At 33.8% G+C, this 21,558-nt stretch overlaps 1 protein-coding gene across 4 annotated transcripts in view; it reads right to left on the reverse strand.

Annotated features, from left to right (window-relative positions):
• Window positions 1-21,558, reverse strand: part of SCN7A (sodium voltage-gated channel alpha subunit 7) — an 84,443-nt gene that overhangs the window by 13,986 nt on the left and 48,899 nt on the right. For all 4 annotated transcript variants that reach the window (XM_079134425.1, XM_079134428.1, XM_079134426.1 and 1 more), the window contains 7 exons: window positions 20,449-20,548; window positions 18,634-18,872; window positions 16,807-16,980; window positions 14,758-15,114; window positions 10,791-11,228; window positions 7,604-7,709; window positions 5,046-5,200 (listed from right to left, as the gene is read on the reverse strand). In XM_079134425.1, coding sequence (XP_078990551.1) covers window positions 5,046-5,200; window positions 7,604-7,709; window positions 10,791-11,228; window positions 14,758-15,114; window positions 16,807-16,980; window positions 18,634-18,872; window positions 20,449-20,548 — 1,569 coding nt within the window. The remainder of the gene's footprint in view (window positions 1-5,045; window positions 5,201-7,603; window positions 7,710-10,790; window positions 11,229-14,757; window positions 15,115-16,806; window positions 16,981-18,633; window positions 18,873-20,448; window positions 20,549-21,558) is intronic.

The following is a 21,558-nucleotide window of genomic DNA, read 5'->3' on the forward strand; positions in this document are numbered from 1 at the left end:
GCTAGAAGGGCCTGGACCAACATATTTCAAGCTCTGAAAGAACATGGTTGCCAACCAAGAATCCTGTACCCAGCAAAACTAACCTTCAGATTTGAAGATGCAATAAAATCCTTCCATGATAAACAAAAATTAAAAGAATTTACAAATAGAAAACCTGCACTACAGAATGTTCTCAACAAAATATTCCATGAGGAGGAAATGAAAAACAACAATGGAGATCAGCAAAGGGAGGAACTACCTTAGAGAAAAACCACTCAAAGGACTCAAACTTAAAAACCACTCAAAGGACTCAAACTTAAAAACCAAAAATAAGCCAAATGACTGGGAATACAAATCATATCTCAATAATAACCGTGAATGTTAATGGCCTAAACTCCTCAATCAAAAGACGTAGACTGGCAGAATGGGTTAAAAAGAAAGACCCAACAATATGCTGCCTGCAAGAGACTCATCTCATAGAAAAAGACATCCACAGACTAAAGGTGAAAGGATGAGAAAAACCTACCAACCACATGGACTCCGTAAAAAAGCGGGGGTTTCTATCCTTATATCAGTTAAAGTGGACTTCAAGACAAAGTTAGTCAGAAGGTATAAAGAAGGACATTTCATACTGCTTAAGGGAACCATCAATCAGGAAGACATAACGATAGTAAATATTTATGCCCCAAACAATGGTGCATCCCTGTACATCAAACAAATCCTTCTCAATTTCATGAATCACATAGACCACAACACAATAATTCTGGGCGACTTTAACGCACCACTGTCACCACTAGATAGATCTTCCAAACAAAATCCAACCAAAGAAACCATAGAACTCAATAACACAATCAATAACCTAGACTTAATAGACATATATAGAATATTCCATCCATCATTGAGCAGATTCACTTTCTTCTCAGCAGTACATGGAACCTTCTCGAAAATAGACCATATGTTATGCCACAAAGCAGCCCTTAGGAAATACAAAAAAATAGAGATACTGCCTTGTGTTCTATCAGATCATAATGGACTGAGAGTAGAAATCAATGACAAAGTAAAAAAAGGAAATTACTCCAACACCTGGAGACTAAATAATATGCTATTGAATGAAACATGGATAACAAAAAACATCAGGGAGGAGTTTAAAAAATTCTTAGAGGTCAATGAGAACGATGATACAACATATCAAAATCTCTGGGACACTCTGAAAGCAGTACTAAGAGGAAAATTCATTGCATGGAGTGCATTCCAGAGAAGAATGAAAAGTCAACAACTAAATGACCTAACATTACAGCTCAAAGCCCTAGAAAAAGAAGAACAGAATAACAGCAAAAGTAGTACAAGATAGGAAATAATTAAAATCAGAGCCAAAATCAATGAAATTGAAACAAAAGAAACTATTCAAAAAATTGACAAAAATAAAAAGTTGGTTCTTTCAGAAAGTAAACAAAACAGACAAACACTTAGCCACACTACCAAAGAGAAGGAAAGAGAAGACTCAAATTACTAAAATACATGATGCAAAAGGAAATATCACGACAGACACCACTGAGATACAGAACATAATGAGAAGCTACTTTGAAAATCTGTATTCCAACAAACTAGAAACTACCGAAGACATTGACAAATTTCTAGAGACATATGCTCCTCCCAAACTGAACCAGGAGAACATACACAATTTAAACAGATCAATATCAAGCAATGAAATAGAAGAAGCCATTAAAAATCTGCCATCCAAGAAAAGCCCAGGACCATATGGATTCTCAGCCGAGTTCTACAAGACCTTCAAAGAACTCATTCCAATACTTCTCAAAGTATTCCAGGAAATAGAAAAGGAGGGTATCCTACCGAACTCATTTTATGAAGCTAATTATCACCCTCATACCAAAACCAGGCAAAGACACATCAAGGAAAGAAAATTTTAGACAAATATCCTTGATGAATATAGATGCAAAGATCCTTAACAATATATTGGCAAACCATATCCAAAAACATATTAAGAAAATTGTGCACCACTATCAAGTGGGGTTCATCCCTGGAATGCAAGGATGGTTCAACATTTGTAAATCAATAAACATAATCCATCATGTCAAAAGACTTAAGGATAAGAATCATATGGTTATTTCAATTGACACAGAAAAAGCATTCGACAAAATACAACACCCTTTCATGCTCAAAACACTAGAAAAAATAGGGATAGTAGGAACATACCTGAACATTGTAAAGGCTATTTATGCTAAGCCCATGGCCAACATCATTCTTAATGGAGAAAAACTGAAACCATTTCCTTTAAAAATAGAAACAAGACAGGGATGTCCTCTTTCACCACTTCTATTCAACATTGTCCCCAAAACTCTAGCCAGAGCAATTAGGCAGACTAATGAAATTAAAGGGATACGAATAGGAAAAGAGAAACTTAAGCTGTCACTATTTGTGGATGACGTGATTCTATATTTAGCGGAGGCAAAAACCTCCTCCAGAAAACTTCTAGACCTCATCGATGAATTCAGCAAAATAGCAGGCTATAAAATCAACACGCATAAATCTAAAGCATTTTTATATGCAAACGACGAAACAGCTGAAAGGGAAATGAGGAAAACAACCCCATTTGCAATAGCCTAAAAAAAAAAAAAAAATAAATAAAATACTTGGGAATCAATCTAACCAAAGAGGTAAAAGATCCCTACAATGAAAACTACAAAACATTGAAGAAAGAAATTAAGGAAGACCTTAGAAGATGGAAAGATCTCCCATGTTCTTGGATAGGCAGAATTAATATTGTCAAAATGGCCATACTACCAAAAGTGCTATACAGATTCAATGCAATTCCAATTAAAAATCCCAATGATGTACCTTACAGAAATAGAGCAAGCAATCATGAACTTCATCTGGAAGAATAAAAAACCCAGAATAGCTAAAGCAATCCTTAGCAGGAAGAATGAAACAGGGGGTATTGCAATAACAGAACTTCAACTATACTACAAAGCAATAGTAACAAAAACAGCATGGTATTGGCACCAAAATAGAAAGGTAGATCAGTGGTACAGAATAGAGGACACGGACACAAACCCAAATAAATACAATTTTCTCATAGTAGACAAAGGTGCCAAAAATATGCAATGGAGAAAAGATAGCCTCTTCAACAAATGGTGCTGGGAAAACTGGAAATCCATATGCAGCAGAATGAAACTAAACCCCTATCTCTCACCCTGCACAAAAATCAACTCACAATGGATCAAGGACCTTGAAATCAGACCAGAGACCCTGTATCTCATAGAAGAAAAAATAGGTCCAAATTTTCACCTTGTTGGCTTAGGATTAGACTTCCTTAACAAGACTCCCATAGCACAAGAAATAAAAACAAGAATCAATAACTGGGATAGATTCAAACTAAATAGCTTTCTCTCAGCAAAGCAAACTATCAGCAATGGGAAGAGAGAGCCTACAGAGTGGGAGAATATCTTTGCCACTCATACTTCAGATAGAGCACTAATTTCCAGAATATATAAAGAACTCAAAAAACTCTACACCAAGAATACAAATAACCCAATCAACAAATGGGCTAAGGATATGAATAGACGCTTCACAGAAGAAGATCTACAAGCAATCAACACATATGAAAAAATGTTTACCATCTTTAGTAATAAGAGAAATGCAAATCAAAACTACACTAAGATTCCATCTCACCCCAATTAGAATGGCGATTATCAAGAACACAAGCAACAATAGGTGTTGGCGAGGATGTGGGGAAAAAGGTACACTCGTGCATTGCTGGTGGGGCTGCAAATTAGTGCAGCCACTCTGGAAAGCAATGTGGAGATTCCTTAGAAAACTTGGAATGGACCTACCATTTGACCCAGCTATCCCACTCCTTGGCCTATACCCAAAGGACTTAAAATCAGCATACTACAGAGATATAGCCACATCAATGTTCATAGCTGCTCAATTCACAATAGCCAGACTGTGTAACCAACCTAGATGCCCTTTAATTGATGAATGGATAAAGAAATTGTGGTATATATATATATATATATATAGATAGATAGATAGATAGATAGATAGATAGATATATACAATGGAATATTACTCAGCTATAAAGAATAGTAAAATTATGGCATTTGCAGGCAAATGGATGAAATTGGAGAATATCATGCTAAGTGAGATAATCCAATCTCAAAAATCCAAAAGGCAAATGATCTCACTGATTTTGCGGATGATGACACATAATGGGGGGGTGGGGGGGCAAGAATGGAGGAAGGAGGGACTGTATACAGGGAAAAGAGAGGTGGGGAGGTTGTGGGGAAGGAAAAAATAACAGAATCAATCAAATATCATTACTCTATGTAAATGTATGTATATCCAAATGGTGTGCTGTTACTCCATGTACAAACAGAAACAACATGTATCCCATTTGTTTACAATAAAAATAAATTAAAAAAAAGTGACACTAAAAAATCTAGAAAAAATGCTTCATAGTGGGAAAAATTTACCTTCTTTTTATAGCTAAAAGTACAACAGAAACCAAGTATTTACTACATCAGTAAGAATATAGCAGATAGATTCAACAGAAATAATAAATGACATAATTGTACCCAACACATCATACGACAGGATAATTTTCCAGAATTAAAACTGTTAGGTCAAAGGGTAAATAACATTCACAGTTCAAAGGCCCTTAAAAATCATATAATACTTCCTTTCTCTTATTGAATAGGAACTTGAGTACCAGCAAAATATTAGCAGTTTTGGACATCTAAATTATTAAGCTGTCTCACAATTAAAATGTTATTAAAATCAGAAGAATCAGTTATTTCTTTTTATTTCCTTTTCCTGTTGTAACTCATATATTTTGAAATGACATTATTGATTGAATTTTGATACTTAAATTTTATATTCATAGTAAATGATGCATTGTAGTCTCTAAAACTAAAATTACAGAATATGAAAACTGGTGCTATACTATGAATTCTGGGAAAAGAAATCTGGCAGGGTGACTTTCTGAAAGCAGAATTATGAAACATTTGTTCCCATTAAAATATCACTCACCCTATGTGCTCACTTACCAGGGCACCTGTGCTGAGCAGAGTTACAAGGCCAATGAAACACTTAAACCAACTGTTTTCTACTATCTTGCAGCAAGTTTTCCTTATGTTCTGCCAGATTTTTCCTTTCTTGGATACTCTACTGATTTGACCAGGTGAAGATCTCTGTTCAAAACCTGTCAAGAATGAAATCATCCAGAACAAGCATGTAGCAAATTCATGGAAAGAAACATCTCAAACCTTCTGCTCTATACCTCAGTAAATATTTATTTGTATATTCTAATACAGCTGGTCTCATATTTATAAACACTGGATTGTTACCTCTTCTGTACTGCATGTAATCAATAAGAAGAAAAAGAAAAGCTTAACTTGTTGGTTCATTTGTAGTAGGAGTAAAGGAGTTGGAAAAGGCAGGGTGACTTAGGCCATCCCCTCACCATGCAGGACAATCTGAGAGTAGAACCAATCCCTTGCTCCTACAATATCTTCTGAATGTTGCATTTGGATATCATGTAACATTCCTATTTAAAAACACAAGTACCTTTAAGATGTTAAGGGAATATAATATTAAGTGAATTGTTTCAATTTTAGTTCTTGGTTGGCATGGGAATGGCAAATTGGATTGTGGCAAATTGGTTTAAGGAGGCAACCGGATGATGGAGTACTCCGTGGGATGTGTGTACATGTTCAAAGCTGAACTTTGCTTTCCCGTCAAAAGGGCTGCAAGAAGAAAATGTGAGGCTTAAAAAGGGAGTGATTAACAGGTGAGAAAATGAAGAAATGGGTGTGGGTGGAATTTAAAGTAAAAACATTTCATTTTACAATTTTGCTCAGTGTCAAATTATACTTCTCTAGTCAAAAAATATAGGACATGTTACTTCCTTTGTCTTAGATGAAAAAATCCTAGAATTTAAGCTACTGAGAACAGATTATGATTTTGAAAATAGGAATTTGAGTACTTTAGCAGTTACCATTTTGATGACTTTCCAGTGATGTCAAATGTCCAAACCTGTGATAATTCATTAATATTGCTAGGAAACCAATTTGAATTGTAAGTCACTGAAAGTCACCTAGTGTGTCAGATAACTGACTGGAACCATATAGTAGACAATTCTTATTATTCATGTGAAATATAGAGGATCACCATCATTATTTGGTTTTCTATCAAAGTTGTAGGATATTTTCATGAAGATTTTAAATATTGACCCCAATTCATGAGATATAAAAATATTGATACTGCTGGTTATTGGTGACAAATTCTGCTTCCTCAAATGTTGAAGTTTTGAATGTTATAGAAGTGCTGAGGCAGGTGTAGAAAGCAGGTTTTATTTAAAAGGAGTGACACAGATTTCTCCTGGGAGGGAGAAGGCAGCCGTAAGTGGTGTCCTGGTATCCAATAAATGAGAGTGTCCTGCCCCTTTTATACATTTTAGACTTTCTTTGTTCTCCTACCCTCTTCCCCCTTATCTCTCTCCTTCCTGCATATGTGGCTAGGCCCAGAAGGTGCCGGTGGAATGCTCAAAAGATGAGAAGCAGATGGGAAGAGGGAAGGGCCAAATGGAGTGATCCAAACAGGGAGCAGCCCAGGAGGCATTACTTAACAACTCCCTGTCTGCAACCTTTTGGGAGGGGTAATACAGGCAGGTAATCTTGGTAATCAAAGGCTCTGGAGATATTAACATCCCAGTCTCCCAGGGGTGGTCTCCAACTTCCCAGATCCTAACTGGCCTCCGTTTTCTGGATCTGACCCAATCACAGTCTACACTAACTGCCTGTCTTTAATTTTGGCTTAAATACTTCACTCCAACTTCTATACAATATTACATACATATTCACTTCATTGTGTGTGTATGTATGTGTATATGTATATACACACACCTATATACATATATATATGCACATATATACTCATACATATATTTTCCAGTGCTCTAGTGTAATGCATGTAGTTGCATAATTAATAGTTAAAATTAAATATGGTCATCATGTGTTTTATAGTTCTTTATAGCATGATCAGTGGAATCAACATTATTATGAAATCACTCCTTTACCACCATTCATAGTTCTTTTCTCCATTAACTATGTCAACATCTCTATAAGATGATACAATGAAGGCTGCTGCTGCTGATGGTGGTAGTGATGATGATGATGGTGGTGGTGGTATTTTTGTTGAGTGCTACTTTTTTCTTGAGTCAGGTTCTCTTTTTCTTCTATGCACACATGAACATATACACTAATTTAATATTTTTAATAATCCCATGAGGCTTATCATTCTGGAGGTTAGGAACCAGAGAGAAGATAATTAAATAGTACACAGTTGTCTGATTCCAGAGTCAACCTTTGCAACCACTGCACTAGTCTCTCTGGGAAGTAGGCTCTTTCCCTCTTTCTACAATGTGGACTTTTTCTCTTGAAATTTTTATAAATGTCTGTCAGTATTTAGGTCGGTGTACATGCATGTTAATGTCTGTATCCCTTTGCAAAATTAATAAACTCTTTAAGATAAAAGTAAATCCAATATTTAGATTAAGAGGCATTTAGTCAGATTTCCATAAAATTACCAGAGACTTTTTTCTTACCATTTTTAAGATGCTTTGACTTTTCACATTCATATACCATTTCTTCTTCTTCAGAGATAGCAATATCAACTGTACTGCATTCAGATGAGCTAGATTGTTTTATTTTCTAAAAATAAAAGAATAAAATGAAGTCCGGCCATGAAATCATCAGTTTAATTTGCTCATTGTTTCTAAGGTTCATTTCATTTTCAGAAGTGAGAAAAAAATATGTACAGAAAGAATATTAAAGAGTTTAAAAGACTTCAGGCCAATTTCATGATTCATATTGAAATGTACATTTATTGGTGTGAGTTGATGTTTTAAACAAATAATATAAGCTAAAATGAATTTAGAGTAAAAAGACCATTTAATTAATAACACTTTGTTCCAAAAAAAGGTTCAAACTATCTCCCAAGTTATGACAGGATTTGGGATCCAAAGTTTTATTAAGACTATTAACAAGGGTGCCATATATGCTATTTCACTTAGAGGAGTAGCATCCAAGTAAATCATTCCTTGATGCTAAAGAAGAATAGACAACCATTAGTGTGAAGTACAGTCCAGACAGTCTTGTGTTTGTTGTCAGTTGATGGGATTGATGAGAGGCCACTGTGAAGTGAAAGGAGGGAAAGGCACAAGAAATGCACCCAGAAAAGACATGGGAAAGTGGCAGGAGCCCTGTGGAAAGAGCCTTTTGCAGAGATGAACCTTATTTCCCTCTCCACTTGTGACTGAAATTCAAGACTGGCGAAGCCAAGGGTGGTCTCTGCTTTGTACATAAGATAATAATGCAAATGACATGATATGTCTTTAATTAAAATAATTTTTATATAATGTTTCATTTTGCCTTATTTAAAAATGAATATGCAACATATCACCCAACAAGTCACCAAGATCCTAAAGTTAATGGCATATATTGGTATTTTATAACATTTGTAAGAAAACCACTGTTTCTTGGGTAGACTGCAAACAAAAGAGGAAATTATAAATATTTCGTCATGCCTTTTGGTTTTCACTAAGCATGAAGGAAATAACAGAAAGTTTTGCTTTAATCCTTATAATGCCAGTTGTAAGTAAATGATTATAGTGCTCAACTAAACAAAATTAAGCATCCAGAGAAATGTTACTCAATGAAATTGATTTTTAAAATGTTATTTCAATTCTCAGTTCTGTTCGTATTTTCTTTATTGATTTCTAATGAGATAAAAACTACAGAAATGTATTTATTTAAGAGTAGGGAATTAGTAAGAAACATAATATTTTGGCACTCAATTATTACAGTTATACACCTTACATTTATATTTTTGAGTTTTTAAAACCCTTGTTCATATACTCCTTGAAGTGAACTTAAAAATATTTTTGTAGTTATAGAGACATAGCATGCATTTTTTTTTATTTTTATGTGGTGCTGAGGATCAAACCCAGTGCCTCACATGTGTGAGGCAAGTGCTCTGCCACCAAGCTACAGCCCCAGTGCCTCTTGAAGGGAATTTTTCATAAAACCCTGTTTTCTAAATTTTAAAAATAAATTAAGGAAGATCAAAATTACAAATAATTTATTTTAGTAGATTACTTAATGGCATAAAAATTACCCTAATATATTGCTAGATTATAAAAAATTATAAAATCTGATGTAAAATGTATTATTTTACAGTAAATACATATTTTAATTAAAATTTAATTAAAATGCTAGAAGAACAAATATAAAAATATAACATTGTATGAATTATTGGATCACATGTATGTTTTATTCTTTGGTTTTCTTAGATCAACATATCCATATATACTGAATATAGAATCCAAAATCTGTCTGATTAATGAAATTATATGCATAACTAAACATAAAAGTAAATGAATACATTTCCTGGGAATAGTTAGTTAACCAATTAATAGGACTAAATAATTATGTAGTGTACATGACAACTTCTGGAATCTGAACACTTACAGTTATTTTTACTTTAGGCTTTCTCATTATTCTCATACTTCAGACTTTCTAATGATGCTGCGAGAAGTTTTCAGAAATCTGCCAATATGAATTTATATAGAGATGGATGGAAATTGAAGTCTTCAGAGATAATAGAGAAGGGTGTTTGGCAGGAATTTTCCCTGTCTTATATTAATGATATTAATTAAACATAAAGAAACCTGAGAATATTGAGTATGTTAAGGGGAGAAAATGTTTCTCTAACTAAAACAAAGTTGCTTTTGACAGGTGCTGGAAAGACCCTGAATAATTGATATTCAAGTTTTCTTAGAAGACCAATTTGAGAGGTCATTGTAGACAGGATCTGCCAAGCTAGGAAAGTTCTGGGGGAGAAGATGGTGTCAGAGGTGTTGAACTCCTGCAAGAGGCATTCCCTGTCCCTTCTCAGGGTTTTTGAGCAACCTGAAATGATTCCCCAGGTGGGTTCAAAGCAAAAAGTCCATAGTGTATTATGTGATCCTGTAGGTTTGGCTCTCTATTAGATCATACCTCTTATTAAGTCATTATGCTGCTTGCAAATGAAAACTATAAGAATTTTCCAGTAAGGTACATATTTTAGAAGCTAAGTAAACATCATTTGTTCCTTTAAACAACATAACCCCCTTTTTTAAAACCAGGGTTTACAAAGCTACCAACTATTCATCATTCAAATTGTTGGTTTTTCTTCTTCTTCTTTTAGTCTAACTTACTTACTTTATATGTTGCAGAAATGAAATGAGTAGAATCTTAGAATTTGAGCAAGCAAGAATCTTTGCTGTCTATTAATTCAGTCTCATATTTTGAAGATGATAAAGCCCAGGCAAGTTGATAATTTCTCCAATCACACACATTGATTTTGCAAACTCAATTCTTTGGAATGCTTTTCATCACTGTCTGCTTATTAATTTATAGAATTTCACAATTATATTAATGTTTCCTAAGTGATTATGATATATTAGGCATGGTTCTTTATACTATTGGACTATTTTTCTTACTTCTCCCTTGAGTCTTGTACTTCCTTAAGAAGTGCAACTTTATCCTTATTTACAGATGACAAAATTAAAGTTCAGAAGTGTAAGTAATTTAACTAACATGATCAAGAACATCAGTAGCTAGGAATGAAGCTAGAGTGGGGGAGCTAGGGTGGAAAAGGTAATCCAACTCCAAAATTTCAGCACAAACTGACTTCCTTATCAACAACACCATAAAGCAACAATAAGCGATCAGGAAAACAGAACATCTTACATCTCTGCTGTCTCCATTGCCCGACTTGCTCTGAATCTCCTTGTTATCCAGATTTTCTATGTCAGATTCTCCTGAAGCAATTGGTACAGTTTCTGAGACACTGGGGCTGGGGATAAGTGACTGACTCTCATTGTCAGTCATGGTGTTCTTCTCTGTGCCACTGCTTTTCTCCTTATCCTTGAAGAAATCTTGGGTGTTGCTGAGTTCAGAAAGCGTATGGTCAGAAATGTTCTCTTTAATGTATGTATCATTTACATGGTCCGTTGTTTCCTGTGGAACATTTTTCTTTTTGCACAATATTTTATGAAGCACATAGTTTACTCCTTTCTTAATCCTTGCCATTGCAAGCTGGATATTTTTTGCTTCATTGTTCTCTTCACTTGTTGAATCTTTGTATGAACTAAATGAGCTTACCAGTGCCAGAAACAGGTAAAGTATCTAAATGAAAAATAAAGAACAGTAGAATGAATTGGACATGGACATAATCACCCTATGTGTATATATGACTACATGATGGATGTGATTCTATATTGTGTACAACTAGGAAAGTGAGAATTTATACTCCATTTATGTATGATGTGTCAAAGTGCATTCTACTGTCATGTGTAACTAATTAGAACAAATGAAAGAAAAAAAAAGTAAAGGAGGTGAAATGTATCTCATGTGTTTATTTTAAAACAATAATAAGCAATCCTCTAAAAAGGATGACCTAAGACTTGAAGACTGAGCATGTGGACTACAGCCTGTTCAGTTCTTATTCACCATGGCAAGTGTTGTGCTGAACCTGTGTAACCAGGACACTTAGTTTTAAACTCATAACATTTTACGCAACATGATTTGTTTCTCATTTAGAAATGAAAAAAGGCAATGCTTACAGATGTCTAATATCAAAGGTCACACAGATTAGACTCAAGACTCTTAGTACAAAGCTTATTTTATCAGTCAGATTGTTTTGCTCAAGGTAAGAAAATGAGTTGCTGTTCTAGGTGGCTGTCTTCACTTTGAAGATATCCACATACTGAGTGAGAATTAAATGCCCATATGAAAATCAAATAATATGAAAAAGAAAATTTAAAAAATTTGTGAAGTAATTATTTTTCTGATTAATTATCAAGAAGTAAACATGCATAAAAGAGTGTAGCATATATTGAAATGTTTTATTTTAATATTATTCTAGTTATATCTTGACAAATATTTAATTTGGGAATATACACATATATATGGAATAATGCATAATTAGAATCAAATTGCAATTCTATTGTGTATTATTTTTAATTTCTTTACATATTTCAATGCCGTTTTACTGTTTATTTTCTGCAACCACAACCAGTATATTTCACTTGATGGCAGTTATCTAAATTGCAGGTAAAATACTTAGAAAAATATAGGACCTGGTAGGAATTGAAACTTCTAAATAATGTTAAATAATTAGCAACAACCTTTAGATTTGAGGCTGAAATTTTACAGTGTAGAGAAATGAAAATAAATGCTTATAAGCGATTTATTTACATGATGTTGAATAATTTTATTTAATTAATAACATTGTAGGCATGCATTATTATTGTGTTCATTTCTCCATTAAATAGTCAGGTTTAAAGAGGCTTAATAATATGCACAATATTCATAATATGCACTAGTTAGTAAGTGATGGAAACAGAATTTAAACCTATGTTTGTTTGGGTTTGCACTCTGTATTTTTCTACAACTCAACATGACAGCATTTAAAAAAGTATGTTGAATTCTTGCCTTTGCATATGATTTTTTAAACATTTGTATTTACAGCTCTGAATCACTCTTGGAATTTTATTAGGAGAATAAGACAAACTAACTTTGAAAAACTGCAGAATACCCTTTGGTTTATACCATGCACATTCTAAATGTGGAGGGTAAAAAAATCAACAACTTTACCAATTCTTCTCTTTCATTTTTTCCCCCTTTATTTACTCTTGTGTTATCATCATGGTGTCCCAGAGATGGATGACTGCTGAGAGAAATAAAGCTTAAAGGATTTAGAAAGAGAAGAAATAAGATTGTCAACAATTAGAAATGGAAGTTCATGACTTGAAGTTTCTGGTCAGTAGAAACAAGAAAAGTAGAGTGGAGTTCTCTTATTTGCTGATGTATTTCTGCTTCTTTGAGTTTAGACCACAAATGCAAGTGTGTGTGTGTGTGTGTGTGTGTGTGTGTGTGTGTGTGTGTGTGTTATTGTTGTTGCAGTTTCTTTTCTCAACAGCCATGGCCTTCCTTTCAGAGACAGAAATCTACATTTCATTTCACTTGGGCCATTGCCCTTTTCTCATTATTAGACATAGAACTTGGGTTTGGACTGATGCTATCTCTAGCTCCAAGGGAGGGAGGGCTTGAATTGCTTAACATAGGAAATTTATTCTACACCCTGGGCAATAGAGGTTAGTTCAGAAAAGATCATGTAACTCAGAGTTAATAAAATAATAGGAGAAATTTGCGGTGGCGTCTAGGAAAGGAATTCTCTTCTCCATTAGACGAGATATGATATGAAGATGTGAGGCTTTAGACTATAGCGGCTGTCTTGGTAAGACACAGGACACAAGGCATCAAGGAGCACAGGAAAGGCAGATTGGAGAGGTGCAGATCATTCCTATAATGACTCCATTTGAACCTCTGTGCCATACCTCCATGAAAACAAGACCTAGAACTGGTATTCTGAATTATGTATACTGATCTATCAACTTGGTTTTGTTTTCATCATTTAGAATAGTGTTATACATCACTGGGAGTTGGAAATGTATCAGTAGCTACAGAGGACAGAGGATATCGAAGCATTTCTCATGTTGGGCACTGTTCTAGACTTTGGGATATAGAGAAGTGCCATGGTCCCTTCTTTCATGGAGTTAATAGTTCAATAAGGAAATTGACAATCACATCAACAAATAAACACAATACCAATGTGATAAATATATAATACTAAGATTCCCGAGATGAAGTAGAAACAATAAGGAAGGGCACAGAAAAAATTCAGTCTGGCCTGTGATTTATTTTATTTTTTTCTAGTCCTTTGGAAAATGTATTTGATCTTTATGACACATGGGTAAAAAGCAAATATTGAGTCTTTTCTCCTCTAAGAATCATTTTTTATGAGATGCACCTTTTTCTTAGAAGCAGCGAAAGCCAGATTCAATTCACCCATTAAATCATTAGAAAATTTTAAAGTGAAACCTCCTCTTTTACTTAATGGATAACATTTTTATAGAATACTGGTTTACAGTCTCTGCTGCACTATTTAGTCAAGTTAGAATTAAAAAAAAATATTTTGATGACCAAGCTATGTCCACATATCAATAGCATCAGAATCTCTGGGAGTGGGTCCAAGGCATCAGCCTATTATCGCTAACTTACCTGGTAACTCCAATGCACTGGCAAATTTGACAGCCAGTAATAATTTAAGTGCTTCTTACAATTTAATGGGTACACAAATCACCTGAGAATAGTAATGTAGATTATGCCTCTATAGATCTAGGATGGAGTCTGAGTTCCACATTTCTATGCATCTCCCACATGATGATGATGATACTTTTAGTAACAAGGTTATAAAGTATTGCTATCCAAAAGAAATATGATGCAAGTCACATGTAATTTTAAACAAAAAAAAATGCAAAGAAAACCAGTTGAAATTAATTTTACTAATGCATTTAAGTAAATGTGTTTCAATAGAATCATCATTTTAAAATGCATTCAATAAAAATTACTGATAACATAATGTATATTATTTTAGGGATGAAGCCTCAAATTCAGAGTGTAGTTTACATTTCCTGCACATCTCAAATGAAACCAGTCATGTATCAACTGATAATAGCCACATGTGGCTAGTGGTTACCATTTTGGACAACACATTTACCAACCACTGAATCCCATTGGTCCACATTATGAAAACAACAACCTATATTACACCAATTTCTTCAAGGAAAATGTAAAAGCATGGAATACTTACCAGTAAGTTTCCAATTAAAATGACCATCATGTAAAAAGAAATGCACCAGGGTTGGCCTGCTACCTCCATGCAGTCCCACAAGGTTTCTATCCACTCTCCACAGAGAATTCGGAACACATTAAGGCAGGAGTGAAAGAAGTCATACATGTGCCAGCGTGGGAGATGACAATTTTCATCTATGCGGCAGACACATGCTTTGTAACTCCAACCAAACAACTTCATGCCAAATACAGCAGAAAAGAAGATGAATGTGAACAACAGCAGGATCAAGTCTTGCAGAGCCATCAGTGAGTTTCCAAGAGTCAGCATCAGAATTTCAAATGTTGGCCAATATTTCCCCAACTTGAAAATACGCAACTAATGGAGCAACAAAATAAGAGCAATACGAAGAAACAAATAAGAAAACCTAGTCGTTATTCGTTATGATGTAGATTTAAATTTTTATATGCATATTCACACATTATCACCTTCAAATTAATATTCAGTATTAAGCATTATTAATATACTTTAATAATATACTGAATATTTTACATAGGTTCTTAATGCATCTTAACATATTCTATAATTTTGTACACTGTTTATTAATATCCTTTTCTATTGATCTATTTGTCAGTTCCCATTTCATATTATGCTCTTCTTAAACTTATTTATTTTTTAGTTGGCAGCGGATCTTTATTTTATTTATTTATATGAGGTGCTGAGAATTGAATTCAGTGCCTCACATGTGCTAGGCAAGCACTCTACTACTGAGCCACAGCCATATTATGCTCTTACAATTACTATAGATTTATATTTTAATATCTGGTAGGACAATTATCCATTCTTTTTTTTAACCTTTCACAAACATTGGAAATTTTTCCACATTATGCATACAGATGATACTGAAAAGGTTTGTCAGGATCCACTGAATTCTGGCACTGAAGATCTTATTGTATATTTTTGTTTTAAAATTACATATCCAAGATCAAATGCAGCCCTCCAGGTTTAGTCTAAATATTCTTCATTTTTATTAGATTTTTAATTTGTATTCATATAGTATAAAATTACCATTTTTGGGTACTCCATCATAGTATACTTAGAGTCATTTAAAACCCTCACATAATTTTAACATGAGCTATACTGTCCCATCTTTTCTAGTATATAGTTAGTTTTCTGGACTCAAGAGTAAGGCTTTATGTTAATTGAAGTAAAATTTAACCATGTTAGATTCAGTCCATTAGTTACCCTTAAGATATTTCGATATTGTCTTTTAGCAGAAGTGCATTTGCCAGTCTTGTATCATTCATAAATTTGACGACTACATCTTGCATATATTTTTATTACCATGCTAACATTGATGGTGGAGGATTTAAGGCAGGGTTCTGAGGAAGCTATCCTCTAGGAAGTAATGATCTGGAGAAGCTCAACCTGCTTCATTGTTCCTGATTCCTGCTACATGCTTTAACCTCTCTCCAGGGTAGGATAAAACTACTTGTTGGGGCCTTAGCATTTCCATAAACACTATTCTAATACCATTGCTTCTTTGCCAAATTTTCTGCTCACTACCTCCCTACCTTGTAGACTAATATCTTCATACCATCTACTATTGTAAAGTAAGTTTAAGGTAAATTCTGCTATCTTACATTGAGAAACATTTGCCTGATTCTAGCTTCTTAGTCCCATGTGGGCAATCCACTTCGGGGACGTCTCATTGTCTTGCCTTTTTAAACTTATCCAGGTACCTTAGCACTGGTTCCTATCACTGTGTGTCAAACCTCTGTGGCCTTATCCATTTTAATACTAGGATCAAATAATAGTGTTGGGAACTACTTCTCCCCCCCCCCCCCATGAGGTCCTTTGTGCATTAATTTATTCATCTAATTAATGGGAACATTTTATGTTTGAATCATCTCATTTGATGTCTGAGGAAGCTTAGATACACTTTGATGAAACAAAAATCAAGCACTGGTTCTTTTGTACACTGTGAGTCGAAATGCATTCTGCTGTCACGTATAACTAATTAGAATAACAACAACAAAAAACCCCAGGCATTGATTGGATTCTACTTACTATCCTGAATGATCGAAAAAGAGCCAATCCTTCAACATTTGCCAGATAAAGTTCTGCTAAACCCTGGAACACAATTACACTATCAAAAATGTTCCAGCCAACTTGGAAATACCAATATGGTTGCATGGCAATTATTTTAAAAACCATTTCTGCTGTAAAAATTCCAACAAAAACCTAAGTAAAAACAAAACACATGGGTGAGAACAATTCTAATACCTGCATCAGAAACTTTAGGCACAGAAGCTTTAAGATACTATATCCAGTTATACCCTTGAATAAAAAACAAAAACAAAAAGCCTCCTTTTATGGTCTCTTTTTTTAAAAAAAGATACTGTATCAATTGTTCACTCTCATTCTTTATAGCTCCTCTCTCAAGAGCTAGTTTTAGAGTCTATGATGAAAGACTCATGTATTTTATTTACCAATTTAATGCAAAGTACCATATATGGAATCTCTGATTATTTCAATAAAAGTCACTGTTGAAGAAAACAAAAGAATATTTGAGAGTGAAACTTCTGATTTTTAAATAGTTTCTTTTGAAATCTAGGGGACATGTTAAGAAATTTAATTTTTCCATCTGTGAGAGAATTTTTTTTTAAAGTACACGCATGATCCAGGAAAATACCCTAAAGTAACCCTATGGCGACTGTCTTAAAAACTGTATTTGCAAGGTGGTGCACTCCTGAAATTCCAGTGGCTTGGGAAGCTGAGACAGGAGGAGCACACAAGTTCAAAGCCAGCCTCAGCTATTTAGCAAGGCCCTAAGCAACTCAGCAAGAACCTGTCTCAAAATAAAAAACAAAAAGAATAGGGGATGTGGTTCAGTGGTTGATCGCCCCTGGGTTCAATTCCCAGGTTAAATAAATAAACAAAACTGTACTGGCAGAAATAACCAAATTAATGCTTTAATATCGAGTAAATGTATAATTTGAAACTGATAGTCTTGTCTGTATTAGAACCAAGCAACTAGATGATGATAATAAAAGCAGAGAAATTTAAACAGTATACCATTTGTATATTGAATGTTTTTAAACTCACAGAAGCTTGTTCTGTATTTTGCATTGTATGTGAAAAAAGATAGGTAAATCTCAAAAATACCTTGCCAAAATGACAGGCTCCAATCTGAGATAAAGACATGTAGTTAAGACAGGGAGGGCCAGGTACTTTTAGAGATAGGATTCAGAATCCAGAGTTCAGATATCAGTGCCTGTTACTCCACCTGTACCCTACTCTGACCTATGGGGCAGTGGTATCAAGTGAATGAATGTATATTTGGGGAGGCAGAGGCAATGAATTAATTTAATTAATTAATTTCCACTTAATTTCACCATGAAGCCTCTGGTTAGAAATCTTTTTTTTTTTTTTTTTCATTCTTTTTTTTGCACCAGGTATTGAACCCAGGGGCACTTAACCACTGAGCCACATCCCCAGCTCTTTTAATTTATTTTTTTTTTAAATTTTTTTTATTTTGAGACAGGGTCCCACTAAGTTACGTAGGACCTTGCTAAGTTGCTGAGTCTGGCTTTGAACTTGTGATCCTCCTGCTTCAGCCTCCCAAATTGCTGGAATTACAGGTGTTTGCTACTGTGCCCAGCTATTGGAATTGCAAACTTAAATGACGGGATTTCAAACTCCAGTTGTAAATTTATTCAAAGATAAGAACATTTATAAGGTGGAGAAGTGGGGGTGTAGGACAGAACATGAATATATCATCTAATAATAATGTAAGGATGCATGCTTAAATATTTGGGTTATAAAATAATGGGGATAATGAAGAATAAAAAAATGGAATTTGCAAGTGAAAATAATGTACAATGAGGATCTTACCAAGTTGCCAATGCTGAGCAGACAGCTGTTGTCATCACTCATTGGATAGTGCTCCCATGTCAAAAAATATATGTTTAAAATTATACATATGAGAAGGAAAAGATCAGTAAATGGGTCTGTTATAAGCCTATGGACAAACTCTTTCAATTTTAACCAACAGGGTGAACAATTCCAGATCATGAAAGTTTTAGCAAATCTATGCCAATATAACGGGCACTTCTTCTGGGATTTTTTAAATTCTGAAATGAAAGTACAGAAAAGTTAAACATTAGAAAATGGTTTAAATTCTAACTAATAGGGAAATTTTGACTTTTTCATGGAAAGGGAACTAAACTTCTGATTTGGAATTATCAAATAGAAATATTCTATATGAATAAAAAGCAGAGGGAAACAAATTTGTCCTATTTTATTGATGCCTGCTGAGTTAGGCAAATGAAATGAAAATATATGAGAAGAAAAACATAGAAGTACCTCCCAAGAAAACATACATAAAATAACATCATTGAGAACATCAAGATTTAAAATTTCTAGACTTTTACAATTTACAAATAATGTCTTTCAATATTGCCCAAGTAAAGAATTTCCAGTTAAATGTAAAAATACCTAGAAGTGAGTCTAGAAAGGACCTTGAGATATTAATGTTATACAGTTTTACTTTGAACAATGTGGAGATTAGGGACAAAGACACTTGTGCATTCAAATATCCTGAAATGCAGTAAATTATATTCCATGCTGGTATGATAACATCAAATAATCCCCAATATTATTATAACCCTAATGCACTAATAGAAATATTTAAAAGCCAAGATATAACTTGACGGGCTTCAAACCTAAGTACTAATAGCCTCATGTTGACCAGAAGCTTACAGATAACATAAACATTCAATGAACACACAGTGTATATTTTATATGTATTATATATGCTAGAACTACAAGAGATCACTGTTTTCTAGATTTTTTATTGGTGCATTATACTTCTACATAATGGTGGGCTATTTTGCATGTGCAAAATATATAGCAGTATAATTTGGCCAATATAAAGAGACCACTTTTAGCTGTGATATGCACTTTACTGGAGAGACAAACTGCTCATGTGGAGATAAGCATCATATGACATTTTCAGCAGATGTTACCAACTGAGCTCACTGCAACAGCAACAGGAGGTGGCTACAGGATTATTACCATGGTACAATAGGTAATTTTATGCCATTATGATTTAATGTTACATTTTTACATTGTTTTACATTTTCTCAACAGCAAATGGCATCATGTGAGGTCTGTGTGTGTATATGTTTTGACAATTTTAACTTTTTATAATAGATTTGTAGATATTTTATGGTATTAAGCAATAAAATAGACCAAAAACACACATTTCAGACATTCATCAAATACCTTTTTCTTAATTGCTTTCAATATTTCTAGGCTATGAGTCACCTCTAAGGTTTTTAAAATTGTCATAAGTCTTCCCACAAATCTACATGTAAGTCGACCCACACAATTCAAATCTGTTATCAAGGGCCAGCTGTGTGCACTCCAATTTCTAATTTTAGTCACAATTTAATAGTTCAATATATTAAGATTTAGAGAAAATCCCACATTATTCTTTGATGACAAGTCACAATGTTCAAGACACTTTGCTTTTGAAGTTTGTATGTATTGTTCATCCTTATACTCTCACATTTTTCTTAAATTTTGGTTATTGTCATTTAAGATTTGTAAGCTACTGCTTCAGAAATTCTGGTAGCAAGATTTCTTTACAAGAAACTCTTATGAGAAGTAACTTCTATAGTTTGTCTGACTACTTTATCATGTTACCTTCTTTATGTTTGGGGGTATCTTCTTCTTCCAATACATCCAAAGATGTGTTAATGGAAGCTGATGATCTTTTCTTCAATTCTATTTGTGTGGTTTTACTCTGAAAAGAAAATTAGTTTAATACTGGTTTCTCCCTTTTATGCATCCAAGACTTCAACTACAAGAAGGTATCTCGCCCTTCTAAAATGATAATTTTTACCCCCAGGAGACTTTTTGGGTTTTATCATTTGCAATTATTTATATATTTTGGCAATATTAAACTAATTTAGAATTATTTGGAAAACAAATATTATAACTGCATCCAATAAAATTGTGTACTGTGAGCAAAACTATAAAAAGAGTAAATATCAGTGGGTTTTAGTGGTATTATTCATATCTGAGAAATAATTCAATATACAGTGTAGGATTATTGTGAAATGTCACTGAATAATAAGAATATTTTCTTAATATATTAAATTTTTTGTTTAAATATATGTTAGCTTTATGCCTTTGTAAATTATCTTAATAAAATAATGTGATTTGATTTTTGATGATGAAATAAGTCTCAAAGAATATCAGATGATGGAGTGAATTTTAAAGAGTTGCCTGGAATAGGCATAATTATATAAAGGTATCATTTCTTTCTCTTTCTCATGTCTCCTGAGTAATGTGTTTTTTTTTTTTTTTTTTTTTTAAGCGATGCTCTGCTTTACTGATCTTTTAAACAGGTTTAAATAATTCTTGCATTGGAAAGGTGCTCAAAAGTCCTAGGATTTGAGGTAGATGTTACAATTTTTATATATTACTAATAATCACGAGAAAGATCAAAGAAATTTCCAGTGATTATGTAAAAAATTGTACTCATATGACAATGAGTGGATATTACATGGTAGTGATTCCCAATGGTTTTTACATTGGGAGCACAAAGTATGACAATATTTGTGCATTTCTTAATGTGTTATAAATAGGTGAGACCAGCCTTGAATAGAGTCATGGGGGTTGCTGCTCCAGCACTGAGGAAATTGGTTGAGACTCACTGATAACACATACCCAGCACACTCTTGTTGGCAAGTGCTGCTATGGCATATCTGAAATGGCATAGTAGCTAGAAAGGGAAATATGACATTCAGT

The sequence above is a fragment of the Sciurus vulgaris genome (genome assembly GCF_902686455.1).
Source record: "Sciurus vulgaris genome assembly, chromosome: 3".
NCBI classification, from domain to species: domain Eukaryota; kingdom Metazoa; phylum Chordata; class Mammalia; order Rodentia; family Sciuridae; genus Sciurus; species Sciurus vulgaris.